Here is a 16,084-nt window from a genome sequence, read left to right as displayed (position 1 = left end):
CTTTTTCTGTTTGATTCCAAGAAAAATCAATGAAAGAAATTGATTCTCTGCTTACTGTATCTCCATCAAGAGCTATTTAATACAGTGATAAACCATTTTTTTTAAGCTGCCACATAGTCCTCGCTGAGGACTTCTGCTTTATTTATGAGCTGCTTTATCACCTGTTAGGCTATAATGGACTGTCTTCTATTTTTTGAGAATTACAAATCACACCGGAGGTGACCGCAGGCTTTCTGACCATACAGTTTATCTTCAGGGTGCTTTGTTTTGCCTGGAAACCCAAGCGCTTTGGTACCTTCACAATTGCCAGAGCTGCCACTTCTTTTGCCAAAGTTAAGAATTGGCTTCAGCAATGCCTTGGCAGGCAATCCTGCCCTTCTTCTCTGTGTCCTGGTTAGTTTTCCCTTTCTTAGGGAGTTTGTCATTGTTTCTTGCAGGAACCCAAGTGACGGTGGAGATTCATCCCAAGAATACCACCCCACAACTCTTCAAGAAACTCTCCTTTGGAAAAGGTACGGCCCGGGCTTTAAAACCTGGCTGAGCGGGTCAAGGGTGGGACAGCGAAGGGGCCACGTCCTTTTCTTTGCGGAAATAGGGAGGGCAAGAAGCCCGGGAGCTCGAGGAGACGCTGCAGCCCTCGAGCCAGGGTAAGGGTTGTGGTGACTGCACTAAGCATGCTGGGGTTGTTGCAGGTCCCCGGAGGCTGCCCAGCCTGAGAGGTCAGGACAACAAAGGTGAGGCTCTGCTCTACCACGGTGCATGACTCCAAGCTAGCCCTCGCCCAGGAGGTTGCTCCCAGGAGGAGACAGGCTCCCTTCTCCCTACGGGGGCTCGAGGCTCTTGAGAGGATGCCAACCCCTCTGCCTGCTCTGCCTGCCAGGCAGATGCTGCCGGACCCTGCCTGCACCTGGGGCTTGAGGATCCTTCTGCTCCCGGGGCAGGGGGGAAGGTCCTCCTCCTCCAGCCCTGGGACAAGACAGGTGGTGACAGTCTGCAGGCTGCAGCATCCCCCCCGAAATCCTCCAGCTGCCACAGAGCTCTCTACAGGGTTATCGTCTAACAGCTCTGGAGCTCAGCTCTCCCTTCTTCCATGCCGGGGGGGGGGGGGGGGCGGGCCAGGTGGTGGGCAGGGGTTTGATGTCCCCAGCCCTCAGGCTGGAACAAGAGATGCCTGACTGCTGGGGAATGCAGCCTCTGCAGAGCCATAGGATGGTGGGGAGGGGATGCAGAGTGCACTGCAGTCCAGGCAGCTTGCTTCATCCCTCTGCCCTTGGCACCCACACTCCACAGGGTGCTGACATCCATGTCCGAATGCAAGGGAACAGGCAAAGAAAAAGCCTGAATTTCAACTTTTTCCACCCAGTCTTGTTCCCCAGAATCACTTATTTCTGTCTCTTTTTTCTCCTGCCAACAACTGCTCACCTCACACTCCCTTCTCCACTTTGCTAGGTTTCCAGAGGACTGAAGCCCCACGGCCACCAGAAGGAAAAGACCTGCATGGTAACTATCAGCGGTCCCCTCACCCCACGCCAGTGGCATGGTGGGGCACTACGCACGGAAGCCCCAGATAGAAGCCCATCAAGTCCTATAAACAGGGCTTGCCCTGCTGCAAGCCTAGACTGAAGTGCATGGACAAGGGATTTCATTTCCATTACCACAAGTAGCCTTTGGCTTCCCAACTCCCTGTTCATCAGGGTGGCAGATGGGGATGGCTTTGGGAACATCACATGTGCCAGAGACCTTCCCAAGGCTCCACACCTGAGGAAGGCTACTCTGGAAACAGGCATGATGCACACTTCCTAACTGCAGATCCCGCATCTGCGGCTTTAACCTGACAAAGACAAAAACCTGATAACCAATCCTAAAAAAACCATCCCGTTCCCAAAAGGCAAAAAGTAATTTTCAGAGCTGTAGAGAGTGGAAACCTTTAAACGCGTAAATCTGCTTTATCTCTCTTTAGGTCAGCATAATAGCCCTTAACAGGGAAAACTGAGATAAACAAACAAGCCTGTTTAAGAAACAGATACCATGTGCCTACACGCTGATTTTGGCAGACAGGTGCCTGCCCGGCATGGGGATGCACCTGCATCCCACCTAGCAGGCTGCACCTTCACCGGGACGCAGGATGCCCCATAACCCCTCCCTAGGGCAGAGGTTTCCAAGAAAAGCAGGGGTCATGTTAAAAAAACACCTTTGCAAGTCAGGAATAGACCTTCTGGCCACAGCCCCAGTGGGCTGGAGCTGGCAGCAAAGGGGCCAGAGCCCCATTTGGGGAGATGGAGAGGGAGCAGGTGATGAATATAGATTTCAGAAGCACTGCCGACTTCTCAGCTAGGATAAGATGTTCTCAGAGCCTCTTGTGTATCCCACTCCCACCAGTACTTGCTGAGCAGGCAGCAGAGGGGTGTCCTGCTTACTTAGCAAGGGTCACGAATAAAGCAGTACACAACCAGCCAAAGCCTCTGTGCCCCCACACACAGCCCAAGGCAATTTACTTCTTGTCACCTCTCTCCAGGCAAACAGCAGCCTTATGGCACCATTCATTCACCTCTCCCAGCGCTCAGGAGTCGCACAACAGCATTTTCACTTCATGATCTCTTTTAAATCCCTTTTTCCAGAGAAATAACAATCCTACAGAGATAGCTAGAAGAATCTCTTTAGTCCTGAATGCCTTTGACAGCACATGACAGGGGGAGAGATTGCTATAGAGCTCAATTTTCCTCTCACCAGCTCAGAAGAGAAGGGAGGACTGAGCAGACAGTGGTCCAGGGGAGACATCCACCTGATACATCTGTGCACCGAGCTATAGCTGCATCACTTGGGTGGCTCACTGATGAGAGAGAACAGTGTCAGCTTATATGGAGACTCTTAAAAAATAAGTTATCTGATTAATTAGGGCAAGTTATTAACCCTTCGTTCACACCGAGTAGAACCAGGAGCCTACAGCCTGCAAAGATGCAGTGGGGTAGGCACACCAGTTGCGGTCCGACTGCTTCCAATGTTACATTTCTCATGTGCTTGAATTTGTGCAAAATCATAGCCCTTTACCATGCAAAACAGTCATCGCTTTCAGCAAAACTACTGGAGAAATCCAGCTCTTTGTTGGTTTTTTTTTTAAAAATGTTTTTGCCAGGGCTTCCACAGTACAGATTTTCCCTGATACTTCTGCATTATATCTCATGCATCTCCATATAATATCCTGGGATTTTCTATGCTGTTATACAGTGCCAAAGACACAGGGGCACCTCCCACTCCAGCATTGCCCAAATTATATCAGACTAGACAGGATGGCTCCTGTTTTCCATGCAGCTGGCAGGGACCTTCTGCGAGTGCCCTCGTGTCCTCTGCTCCCTAAGCACCCGCTGATGGATGCCTCCACGGGTTGGGCAGGAGCTCTGCAGTGTCCCCTCGTTCAAGCGTACAGCCAGGAAAAATACCCCCTCCCTATCTGAGACAATGACAACTCATTTCTTCCCAGTATATCCATGGGACAAATCCTCTTTGAAATCCATGCCAGTAGATCTGCAGCAATTTGAGAAGCTGGATGCCTACGCATTAAAAGTAAGTCTTGCTTTTGCCTCTGTCCTCCTCCCAGCTCCCCTGTGGGGATGTTCCTTGAAACCTAGCTACCAGCACTAACACCAGCTTAGTCTGAGCTATCGGGCCAAGTGCCTCAAAATCTCCCAAATAAGTGAAAAACCATTTCCCTGCAAACATCAGCAACAGAGATCCCACTCTAGGAGGGAAACTATGACCAAAAATACTTGCTCAAAACATGGAACTACAGCTTTGTATTTCTATTTTTAATGAAGCTCAAGTTAGAGCAGTCTCCTGGCAGGTGAAGCTAGCTTTAGAAGAGCAAGGCAGTGGGGAGGAAGGGAGATCTACCATAGCAATTTCTTCACCACGATCTTGCAATGCTTCCTCCTCACAAACAGGTAAACGTCAAGAACAGCGTGGAGGAACTCGTTAAAGCCCTGCTTAAACAAGCCCGGACCGATCTGGAAAAAGTCAGAGCCATATGGATGTGGATATGCCATCACATAGGTAGGTTGAGATCTTCAATTTAGAAGATAAGGCTGTTGCTGTCACCCCTGTTACACTGCCATTGCAGTCTACTCTGTACACCTTGTGGGTTAGCTGCAAATGGTGGGTAGGAGGAAGGCTTTCTGGGTATATTTATCCAGAAATGTATTCAGAGGTCATCTCAGCATCTCTATTTCCACAGTCCCTCTCCTAGCACTGCCGGGCCCTACAAGGTTTCTGTGTAAATGGTTCCTTTCCACATGATGAATCTCTAACTCCTACCTGACTCATTTGAAGGTGTAACCATACAAGTCTCTATCATCTAAGCAGCCGGAGCACAAAGCCAGGCTGCCAAGCACTGGCAGCTTGGTCGCCACATCCAGAGCCATCCAATGCCACTAGAAGTTTCACCTCCACCACTGTCCTGAATGCCCGCAACCCCCATGCAGCCCTTCCCAGTGCACTCTGCGTGCTGGTGCCTTTGCTCTGGGAGGTACCACCAGGAACCATCAAGCTGCCTTGTCCAGCTCGGTATCATCACAGCCACTTCTGCAGCTCCTCTTTGGGCAGCAGACCACCCCTTGCAAGGAGCAGCTGGGACAGCGCAGCACTGAGCACAGCCCGTCCTGGGTGAGGTGCCCTCTCGCCTCTGACAGTCTCTTGGCTGCTTTGCTGCCAGCTTTGCCCCTGTGTTTTGTGGATACATCCCATACTCCAGCTTCTAGCTGGTACCTAACTGCGTTCCTCCTGTTGACATGTCCATCAGCCATGTCAGCACAGCACATCAGAGAGACCAGCTTTCATAAAACACACTGGCACCTGCATGATCACCGTTCCTGCCTGTACGTGCACCCTTTCAACCTTCACAAGAGCTGCAATCACCCAGTTTCTCCTGCCCCTTCCTACCCAACCCCAACGCAAGCAACACTGCAGTTTCAGAAATAACCAAGAGATGCAAAGAGGACAAAGGAGGAGGAGGAGGCAGCATTTGTAGCCTCTCCAATCTGGCACATCAGAAGAGACAAAAGACTTCTTGCCACCCCCAGCTCCTTGGTGGGGGGAAACTGGATGTGCAACGTGATCGCATTTTGCAAGACATATGCAAAAGTGTTTCTTTCCCATTAATTCTTGGGGGGAAGAGGGGAAGAAGTGCAGCTGTTCTTTCCCTCACCTCTTACACATCCTGACGGGCTCTGGTGCGGTACGGTTCACTGGCTGAACAGGCCAGCTGACTGAGAGCAGAAGAGCAATTCGGGAAGCACTGGCCTAATCTCACACCCACTGAGATCAGCAGAGCTTGGCCAGCAACTGCACGGTTAGCATAGTTAGGTCAATCCCAAGCAGCTTTAATCTTGCCCTTAAATATGCAGACTGCTGATTTCACTGCATTTCCTGAAACCGAGCATTAGACTCATCCCAGCGCCGAGCTCCCGTCGGCTGCTGATCATTCAGTCTTTACACTATTAACTCATTTCTGCCTGCCACTGCCTGGGCCAGGTCCTGCTTGGGATGGCCAGTCTGGTTTGAGTCGGTCCATTTACCTTAACACACATTCACGGGATGTCTCTGATCCCCGACAGTTATACTGTGATCTCCCCACAAGATTTTTTTTACACCATCTTAGCTCTGGTTCTCCTTCCTTCCTGTGGAGACTGACCCCTATTTACATGCATGGGAAATAAACACAGTGCTAGGAATTTAAATAGGCTCACAAAAATGCCATGTATCCATCCTGGAAGGGCATGGATAATATAAACTCCTTCCTTGTTCGGATTTTAAGTGAGAGCACTGCTCCCTGGATATCTCTTCCCACCCAATTCAGCTCCCTGCCTGCAATGGACTGCTACCTCTGTGCAGCAGTAGAAGAAATTATTTTATCTATCATTTCTAGCATAAATACAGAGCCACATGCAGCCAGCTAGCTCTCCATACCTCTCAAAGTGCTCTGCAGTTTTGCTGGTGGCCCAGTGAACAGCCCAGGTGGACAAAGCCAGCCTTTCCCTACAGCCCCACCAGCCAACTCTGAGGCAGCCGTCGGCTGAGCCCCTTAGATAAAAGACAAGCAGTTGCAGCATTTCATCAAAGCACAAATACAGTGTGTTGCCAGCTTTTTTTCCTCTTCCACAGCATTAAAGGGAGGATGAATCAGCTGATGCAGCATTCCTTAGAGCTTTGTCAGAATAATATGTTCATATTTTAAGAAAGAGGTTATGGACATGACCAAGGTTGGTCGGTATTGAATTAACCTTCCCAGACCAGTTCCTCAAGCTCTGTCTGAAGGAACCCTGCTGTGCTGCTTTTCTGCATTCATTCAAACAAATTAAGATTTCCTACGCTTCCAGGTATTAATAAGACTCACTTGCAACAAATCATTTCAGGTATTTCCCAACAAGCTACTTTCCAGGTATTTTTAATACAAATTGCTTGTAAAGAGTGCAAAAAGCTCAATGTTTTCCTTTGACAGTAACATGAGTCTGACTCCTTCACATGCAGAGCTTTCTGGTTTTTACTGGGCGCTCTTGAGATTGTAGATCCCCCCCACATGACGGCAGCCCCTGGGGAGGCCCACTTTCTCTAAAAAAGCAGAGTTTTCCTCCCATTTGGATTCAGCTTCTGAATCCCAGCCCAGGCTTAGAACAAACAGGGATGAGAGACAGACCTTGTCCCTCTCCCCCCACCAGCTGTCCACGACATCCTTGCGCAGCACGTGCCACGGCTCGTTTCTCTTTGCTTGCGCTCACGGAGATGAAAAGCAATCCAAGCGTTGCTCCTGCTGCCCGTCGACCCCATTGCCTCAGGCTTTTGGATGAACTTTTGTCTGTGTTCCTTCCCACAGAATACGACATAGTGGGCTACCATAACAAAAGCCAGCTGTCGAGCAAACCCATAGATGTGCTTCAGACGGGGAAGAGCATTTGTGAGGGATACGCTGGGCTCTTTGAACAAATGTGCAGGTAAATTAAGCTCAGAAACGTTCAATGCCAGGGAGAGTTAACATTCATTGTCATCTCTGTGCCTATTCTGTCTGCCTTTGCATTGACTGATGTGACTTTAAGCAGGATGTGGAACTTTAGCTTTCAAACCATGCTGTGGAAAAACAGCAAGTCCTAGAAAGGTCAATTTTGCTTCCTCCTCCACCTCCTCCACCCTCCCCTCCCCAGCATAATTTGCTTTGTGCCATCTGCTGAGCTTCGCATTGCATTAACATAATGGCAGATGAAAACACAGAGCTAATTTGGTTAGAAGAAGCCAGGTTTTTCCTTTGAGTATCTGTATGTGAAGGTTAAAAGCATTGCAAGACCTAAACAAGGAGTGTTGTCTCCAACATGCTCCCATGCAAGAGGTAGGCACACTCCCAGAAGGTGCTTTCCCAAAACCTTCTGGAGATGCCCTCTCCCCTCCACTACAGAAGCACCACAGGGACACTGCCTCACACTTACCGCACCGTTTTCTGCAGTCAATCTCAAGGTGCATCACCATTGAGGCCAATACTGCAATTCCCATTTTATAGCTATGTCAGCATTTAATGACTAAAATCCATTCTCCTGCCTACAAAACCTTGTTGACTTCACTGGGGATTAGTTGCATAAATGAGTCAGATTTCCACCACAAAGCAGGACTTTACAATCACAAAGCCATTTCAGAGAAAAGACAGCCCCTTCCTTGGCAGGGAGCACAGGCGCCTTGCATATGAATGCAGCACAAATCCCTTCTCCCTCACATTTCTCCAACCCAGGAAAGAAAGGAGATGGCCTTGTGCAAGGCAACCCTCACACACCACAGCAAGGAGCAGCATCTCACCTCTCACAGCTGCATGCAATAGTTTGGTTTAGAGGAGTAGTGAAGGCAGTGAAGGTGCCTGGCAAGTTTGGGACCAGCCCTATGTGGAAGGGTTGCCCAAGAGGAGAAAACTGGACCTGACAACACAGGGACACAAGATTGGAAGGGCTTCCTAGTGTCAGAAAGCAATGGTGTACTTTCCTAAGAGTGCGGGCTTGCAAGGTGGCTCTCCCAGGGAGCACCTTCCATTTACAAGACAGCTTTGGAAAAAATTAAAGACCAGTTATTAATTGGCATGTGTAAGTAACAATTGGCTTTCCACACCATCCAAAAAGATTTGGGAAGGTTTTAACCATGAAACAAACAAAATCTACAGGGAGAAGGACAGATTAAAAAATAAATAAATACTGTGCCAGGTGTTAAAGTGGTGAATGCTTCCAACCAATAACATATCTTGCAATATTAGATCTTGCTTTCTAAAGAGTAAAATAAAGAAATAGGATGATGAAGTAAGAATTTATAACTACATCTTATGGAACAGTTATTAGCAGTTATAAGTGGGGGAAATTTGCATCTGTTCATTAAAAAGCGTATGTTTAGTTCATTAAAAACATTAATCTTTCCAAGGATATCTTTTCCTATTTAAAGGCTCTGTTGATTTACTCCTAATTTCTCAGTTCCAGGTTGATTATTCATTTTGTGATTCAAGAAACCTCCCAGTCATCCAGCCTATTACTTTTGTCAAATATTAGCTAAATGTTTAGCTCCTCTCCTGAAAAACTATAACCAAAGAGAACACCCCTTCCTTGCAAGGGGATCTCCTCATCCCTTCCCCTTGTGCACTGTTCAAGTCTTATGCTGAGTCTAAGCATAAAGGCAAGAGGCAAAGAGCAGTTGTCTTATATGAAGGTTTTTCAGAGCCAAGTTTGGGAGGAAAAAAAAGGTCTTTTAACATGCCTTTTTTTCCTAGCTCCTGTTGAGGCAACTTTAACTAACAACGCAATTTGCCAGTCACCAGGAGTTCCCCCAAAGGTTCTGCTGAAGTCAACAGCTGACACTGATTGAGTCCTACTTGTCCGAGTGCCAGCAGAGAGAAGAGTTCCTGTTGCAGACACAACACTCTCACCTCCAACCACAGCTTTGGCAGCCAGACTTCTTCCCATTAGCTGAGACTCCTGTCACAGAGGAAAGGTGGGCACGGATAGTGGAAAGCTAGCCACAAAACATCAGTTTCCAAACATCAGGAATAATAGCGATGAATGTAAACACAGGCTTCTGACCAATATTTTAGCAGCATTTATCAAGAATTGGCTTCTCAGCTGACAACCAAACTTGAGGAGGTAGCATGGCCGAGTGAATCAGGGAGTGTAAATTCATTAATTCAATTTAGGGCAAAACCTAGCAGTCTGGACTTAGGGAGAAACTCGCTTACCAGAATTAACAATGAGGCAAAACAAGTATTTGCACTTAAGAGGTTTCAGCACGACCTTTGGGAGCAAAGCTGACCACACTCCAGATCAGTGGATCTGACCACTTAGCTGCTCCTTATTCATAACTAGACTGCAAATAATCCAGGTTTCACATCCTCTTGCTTTTCCTGTTTTCTACAGTCAGTAGCTTTCCCTCTTTTCAGGTACAGGAGTGTACACTACCTACCACAAGTATAAACCATTCTGTCTCCCTCTGGAGAAGCCAGGTTTGCTTCTTTTTTAGATGAAATCATCAAAGTCAACCTGAAATCAAAGGGAAGAAGGTGCCATTGAATTCCACTAGCAGCTGTAGCAAGATCCAGATTATCTCCTACTCTTTTTGAAGCAGAAAAGCAATTTAGCTTTTAACCTCCTTGCTGCACCAAGCAGATGTTGCCAACTCTTTCTTAATTCAGTTTTTCCAGTCCACCTTGTATTTAGGTCATCTTCTACCATCACATTGCCACTTCAAGCATTTCTGGAGATCTTCTCAATCTTCTCTCTGCATTGTTAATTTAACTGTATAAAGTCATTTACACAAGAACAAAGACACAATCACTCTTTTCACTAGTACAGGATTGCTCTTTTACTGGATGTTGTGGCCTGGTTTTTTGTCTGTCCATTATTAGAGAGACCACTGTTTAAATGCTCTGACCTTTTTTTTTCTGGAACTTTTAACACAGCCGAGCACAAACTTTTCCTGCTGCTTTGCTAACATTCACTGTAAGTGAGAGCACAGAGAGAACGAAGGGTGGAACTTGTCCCTTAATGTTCTCTCTAAATATCCCAGCTAACAAGAGTGTCTAGAGAAGCCTAGAAGGATTAGATGCCAATCCCCATTAAATTAGTAGGAATTTGGTACTTAGCTCCTGTTAGGCCCCTTTGAAACTTCTAGGATCAAACCTTCCTTAAAGTTCCTGGGCCAGCACCTAGTCTCAGTTACATCATGTAAATCCAAGCTCTCGCCAGTCTTGTCAGTGGAGTTGCTCCAGATTTACTGCCCAGTTCCACATGAGAATTTGGCTCACAGGCGACTGCGGGCTGGCAAAGACTTTACAGACCACCTGTGACACCAGGTTTCTCAATGGCATTCCTTCCAGGCTTGCCACGTTCGTTTTGAATACCTCGTGCGACAGGCAGTGCCTCACTATTGCTGCGTAACAGCCCACACTAAACAAGAGCTGGCTTCCATGCTCCCTCCTCTTCTTTGCTAGCCATCTTTAGCAGGGATGGGGTACTGCCACATTTCTCCTCTCTAACTTTGTCTTCTTTCTGCAGGCTACCCAATGTAAGCTCCCAGCTGGCTCTCAATCAGCCCTTTCCAGTTGTGATTTTATTTCTGATACTCTTTCTTAAAGACTTTAAGAAAGAATGTAAGAATTTAATTTGATACTCTTAAAGAAAACGTATCAAATAATTAACACAAAGATGTCCAAGTGTGAGTTTAGTAAGTCTGTATGAGAAGCTGAAGTGACCACCTTCCCTTTAAACCAGCATCATCTCCGTGAAAAAAGCAGTCCTCCCTATAAGCACTACTGCACTGCCAATTACCAGCCAGTATCTGTTATCAGACCGCGACTTCTTAACAACCGTGCTAATTATCTTCCCCATAAATATCACTTTTCTTCTGAGTTAAACCCACATTATGCAGACAATCTTGCTCTTGAAGCATGCACAGTTTATTACTTAAGGTAGTTGTTCCATTTAACATACTTTTCAATGAAGAAGAAAAACGTCCATACCATCCTACACAAAAGACAGTCCTCTAAGTGAAGCAATCTTAGATTAATGCTGCAATAAGATGCCAATGTTAGAATCCATTGCTATCAACAGCAGAGAGCTTATTAACACAGTCCTTATTTAAATCTTATTTACACATCAACACAGGTATTCATTAGTTTTTTAAAAAGAGACTATTTAATAATTCGTACCCTGGGCAAGCACAAGCCCACTCTTTAAGGAAACTAAATCAGCATCCACAATCCCGTGAGGTCTAAGATATCTTAACTGGTGTCAAACACCAGGCTTACCATCACAGAGAGAACACAAGCATGAACAGACACACTTAACTCATAATTACATGGGCTAATTGTGGACAGCATCAAAGGGATTCCACTGAGTAACAAGACAGAGAGCAATTAAGCACACTTCAGCTTTGTCATCCTCCTCTAACAACATTGAATTGATGGTACATTAGACAAAAAGAGAGGCAATATGCAAAAACTGGAAGAGAAAAGCCCCTTCCTCCAGTGGGATGCTCTCTCCAAGTCCCTGTGCAAAGACCACAAGAAAAAACAGCCCCTATCCAACACTGCAGGCATCATTACCTTGGGTTACTTTTGCATGCCCACCCCATATGAAACCATTCACTAGCACAGCCCAGAAAAATAGTCTCTACGTGATGTCAGTGGTCAAAGGGGAGAACTTGCCTGTCTCTAGATGTACAGGCTGACAGGCTGGTACAGGAAGGCAGTTAGCGGGAAAGCTGTACAAAGTGCAGAGATCCCCCTGCCAAAAAAAATACAGCACCCCAGCTAACAGCAAGCTTCCCAAAGAATTAAAAAATGCAATAACCTAGGCATTTAGCACAATAGTCTGTCACCAGGGTCAGAAGTTGGAGTTTTCAAAGAGAAGTACTGTTGCACAGTCAGACATTTAAAACCCGTAACTCCCCTGGGACTCAACTGCAAGGAGGCACCTGAGGAGCTGATGGAGCTGGTCCACTTGACTACAGGACTGAAGTTCTGCAGACTTAGCTCCTCCTTTTGTCCTTCCACAAAAGTATGCTGACAGGTTTAAAACAGAAGCGTCCTGCTGCATCTTATTGTTTCCTTTTAGTATTGCAGGAATCCAGTGCATGAAGCTGTCAGGATACTCCAAGGGGTATGGGTACAAGATGGGGCAGACCTTTACAGGGGACTCTGACCATGCCTGGAACGCTGTCCACCTCGATGGAAGGTGGCATTTGCTTGACAGCACCTGGGGAAGTGGTGCTGTCGATGATTCTTTCACCAAATTCACCTTCAGGTAAAGAACTATCCTCTATGTTAATACATAAACCTACCACAAAGGCAGAAGGAGAGCTGATGGGTTTGCCACACCAAACAGTGACAAATTCTAGGTCCCACAGCAAGACCCAAAGCCTTGAGCAAGGTTATCTGGGCTGCCTATACAAGGGATGGAGTACATACCTGTAGGAAGGCAGCAGCCCTGAGCAGCAAGCCATATAACTGCTAAATGTGAACTTGTTTTGCTTATCACATATCCAGTTTATGCAACACAACGTGGCACTTGATTCATAGCTTCTGGCTACCTGAGAGAGGGTGCCTCCACACTTTCAAACAACAAGCAGTGCCTCCCTCCTTCTTCAGGAGCCCATGGTTGCAGGGGGTAGTGCAAATACCCTGGTTTTATCCAAAAGCTCAGCATGTGCCCTGGAAATAGAAGTCCAAAGCTCAGGTTCCTTCTCTGCCTGGAGAATTTCAAACACCCCGACCTCAGTTTCTCAGGAATCCAAAACACTGTGACTTCCTCCTGCTGAAACCACCACCACTGTGCAGGGGAAGAATTAACTGTTTGTAATTACTCATTTTCCTTTACTCTCTTCCTTTTTCTTCCAGGTACAATGAGTTTTATTTTCTGACTCACCCGGCTCTGTTCATTAACAATCACTTCCCAGATAACAGTAACTGGCAGCTTCTTAAACCAACCCTGACGCTGAAAGATTTTGAGAACAACATGCTGCACAACAGTAATTTTTACATGTTGGGCCTACTGACCGCACACCCGGAGACAGCTGTCATCCAAACAGGTAACACCCCACAGAGGGGAAGCTGCAGAGCATCTTTCCTTATGCAAGCCCGCATCCACCACACACTGTCATGCATGTAGTGCATTTTATTTCCAGCTTGGTTCTGGCAAGCAGAGCATATTCAAAGCTCTTGGGGGCAGAGGAGGGTCATCTTTCTTTCTTTTTTTCTGTCTTTTTTCTTTTTTTGTTCAAGCTGTGAAAAATTGTAGCAGCCCCTGGGTCTAAAAGAAAACCTCGGTTAGCTGCAGAGTTACTCTATCAGCCAGCATCAGCAGTGCAAAATTAGGAGTACTGCTATTATATATTAGTTACTCTGGCTTGAAAATGAGATTAAAACCTTTTATGATGTTCCAAAAGTTTGAATTACTGAACAATGCATAAACAGGCACTTCTTTATGCAATACTGAGCAACCTGCGTAAGTCCAGCAGCTCTTTTAACATAAAACTATTCAGGTAACACCACTGAACTACAGGGCCCACATTTAAGATCACCTTCCTCAGATTTTAAAAGAGCTGCAGGAATTTAACTAGATAACTAATTTATGAATGCCAAGAACAAACACAGAGTTAAAACTTAAAGGCAACAACATTTTAGGACTTAATTTTATCTTCAAGCTGTTTGGAAACAGGCTCATATGGAGGTAAATTATCTCATATCTATGTACTGGAGGGTTCCTACACTTTCCTCTGAAGCTTCTTGGAACAGCTACTGGACTAGCCATCAGGTCTAATCACATCTAATTAAGCCCTTCTCAAGCACATGGGCTGAAGGTACTTTCAGTTATATTTCGCACAGGCTTTCATATTCTATAGGACCACACCTCCATTTCAGTGTGTATCAAAATAGGATAAATGCACATCTCCAAAACAAAGGCCACTCTTCACTTCATTCTTTTTGAGGGACACTGGTCTAAGCAGACAGCTGACAAGCTATGACCTGTCAATTGCAGCTCTTTATTTTACTATTACAGACGCAGCAATTTATTGGGACAGATTAGTCTTCCCAGAACAGGGTGTACATGCAAAAAATGTACTGAAACTCCTACACAGTTTTTCTTTTGTATTTCATAGTAAATGGAAAAGCCTCTGTATCAGTGGATTGCCGTTCTGCCACATTATTTACGTTTAAGCTGAAGGGAACAGATGAATATGGTTTAATGACTTTGAAAAAACACGGAATGAAGCTGGATATCTACCCACAGAAGACAGGGAGTCACAAGCTGCAGATCTTTGCCAAGCCCTCCAAAGCCTCAGAAGATGTCTACAACTGCGTGTTAGAGTATGTCGTAGAGTGCAAGTCTGTGGACAAGGCCATGCGTTTCCCAAAGGACCTGCATCAGCCTGTTGGACCAAGCTGGTTCACAGAGCGGCAAGGGTTCCTGAGGCCATCACACCCCGACCCCATCATTCACACCAACGATGGGCGCTGTTCTGTCACCTTCACCCTGGGCAAAGACATAAGCATCTTAGCCTCCCTGCACTCCGATAACAGCAGCCTGACAGAGGATATGAGAAGGCGGCACATCATGCAAATCCATCGTGGGAATCAAATTGAGTTGAAGATCCATCTCCCCCACGCAGGGAACTTTGTTCTGAAAATCTATGCCAAGAAGAAGTCAGATCCTGGCAATTACGACTACATCTTCAACTACCTCATCACTTGCCTGAACACTGAAGTGAAGTGGCCAGCTTTCCCTCAGAGTTACAGCAAGTGGGTGGAAGACTATGAAATACTGGAGCCGCTCTCCGGCTTGCTGCCAGCAAATCGCAATGTTCAGTTTAAACTCAAAATGCACGGGATAGCAAAGGTGCTAGTTCAAGCTGAGAACACTTACCCTCTCACCCAGAGCAGAGGCTACTGGGAGGGAACTTGCAACACTTCAGGATGCAGAGAGGTGTTTGTGATGGTGCATGAGAACGCTAACCACAGCTTTTACTCACACGTCCTGAAATATGAAGTTGAGACCCAGTAACATCCCCTCCTTGTTCTTTCACTCACCTGCATGAACCAACCTTTCCAACGTGCCCAAAACCAATACAGCTTTAGGAGATCACTCATTCTCTCGATCAAATCTGTTCTTTCAATGAATGCAGGACGACACTGGCAGGCTTTTGCAAGACCTTGGGCTCAAAGAAGCAGAAAATCCTGTTAAGAAGGGAGCAGCAGTGGAAGAAATTAAATGAAACCCTCACCGACATTTCAGTAATACTGTCCAGACAAACATTTTGAAGAAAACAACTGACTGTCAGGCCATAGGTCATTCTGTGCCAGCAGCGATTGCTGGTTTCAAAGTTATGGACCATAAGAAAAGTCTTACAATGGCTACTCCAAGAAGAATCCACTACACCCTGGTTTTGAGCAGCAATATTGGACACGAGGAACTTCAGGAAACTTAAACTGAGTTTCTGTATATCTTTAGTCAAGTTGCAAAATACATCCCAGGAGAGAGAAGTATTAGGAAGAAGCTACAACATGAAGTTTTCTTGTGCACTTCATCGTCTTACAAATTTAAGTGATACTGCGAAATTACTTTTTACACTGACTCTTAAATACAATAAACAAAATCATTTTTACGTTTTTATATTAGAGTATTTGAACTGTAAACATTTTTCTGCAATATTAGCATTGTAATCATATCTCAAGCATACAGGTGTTTCCGTAACTAAAACTACAGTAAAATGGAGAATAAAGTTCTCAAAAATCACTCCTTACTCCCATTTGTCTGTGCAATACTGCAACTAAAAAACTTAAGGGGTTATGTGGAATAGCAGCCTGAGTGACATCATTATCATGTAAAAAACTATTTGGTGCTGTACTCCTGGAAAACCCCTACATGCACAAGGCAAAGGTGGTCTTCTATTGAATCTCACCACAAATACACATCATAAGGTCAAGCAAAATTTTCATAAATGATTCAGATGTCCATGTTAGCATGACCCGAGAGATATTATGTTTGAGCTTGAATTTAAAATAAACCTGTTATGTTTTTGCATTCTA

The 16,084-nt window shown here is 45.8% G+C and overlaps 1 protein-coding gene across 2 annotated transcripts in view; it reads left to right on the top strand.

The window, feature by feature from the left end:
- KY (kyphoscoliosis peptidase) overlaps positions 1-16,084 on the top strand; it is a 21,500-nt gene extending 5,416 nt beyond the window's left edge. For both annotated transcript variants that reach the window (XM_075032202.1, XM_075032201.1), the window contains 9 exons: positions 438-512; positions 693-734; positions 1,450-1,500; positions 3,479-3,561; positions 3,939-4,047; positions 6,863-6,980; positions 12,114-12,302; positions 12,896-13,086; positions 14,158-16,084. In XM_075032202.1, coding sequence (XP_074888303.1) covers positions 438-512; positions 693-734; positions 1,450-1,500; positions 3,479-3,561; positions 3,939-4,047; positions 6,863-6,980; positions 12,114-12,302; positions 12,896-13,086; positions 14,158-15,059 — 1,760 coding nt within the window. In that variant the 3' untranslated portion in view covers positions 15,060-16,084. The remainder of the gene's footprint in view (positions 1-437; positions 513-692; positions 735-1,449; positions 1,501-3,478; positions 3,562-3,938; positions 4,048-6,862; positions 6,981-12,113; positions 12,303-12,895; positions 13,087-14,157) is intronic.

Source organism: Buteo buteo, chromosome 7, assembly GCF_964188355.1.
Source record: "Buteo buteo chromosome 7, bButBut1.hap1.1, whole genome shotgun sequence".
NCBI classification, from domain to species: domain Eukaryota; kingdom Metazoa; phylum Chordata; class Aves; order Accipitriformes; family Accipitridae; genus Buteo; species Buteo buteo.
This window is presented reverse-complemented; position numbering and strand designations above follow the sequence as displayed.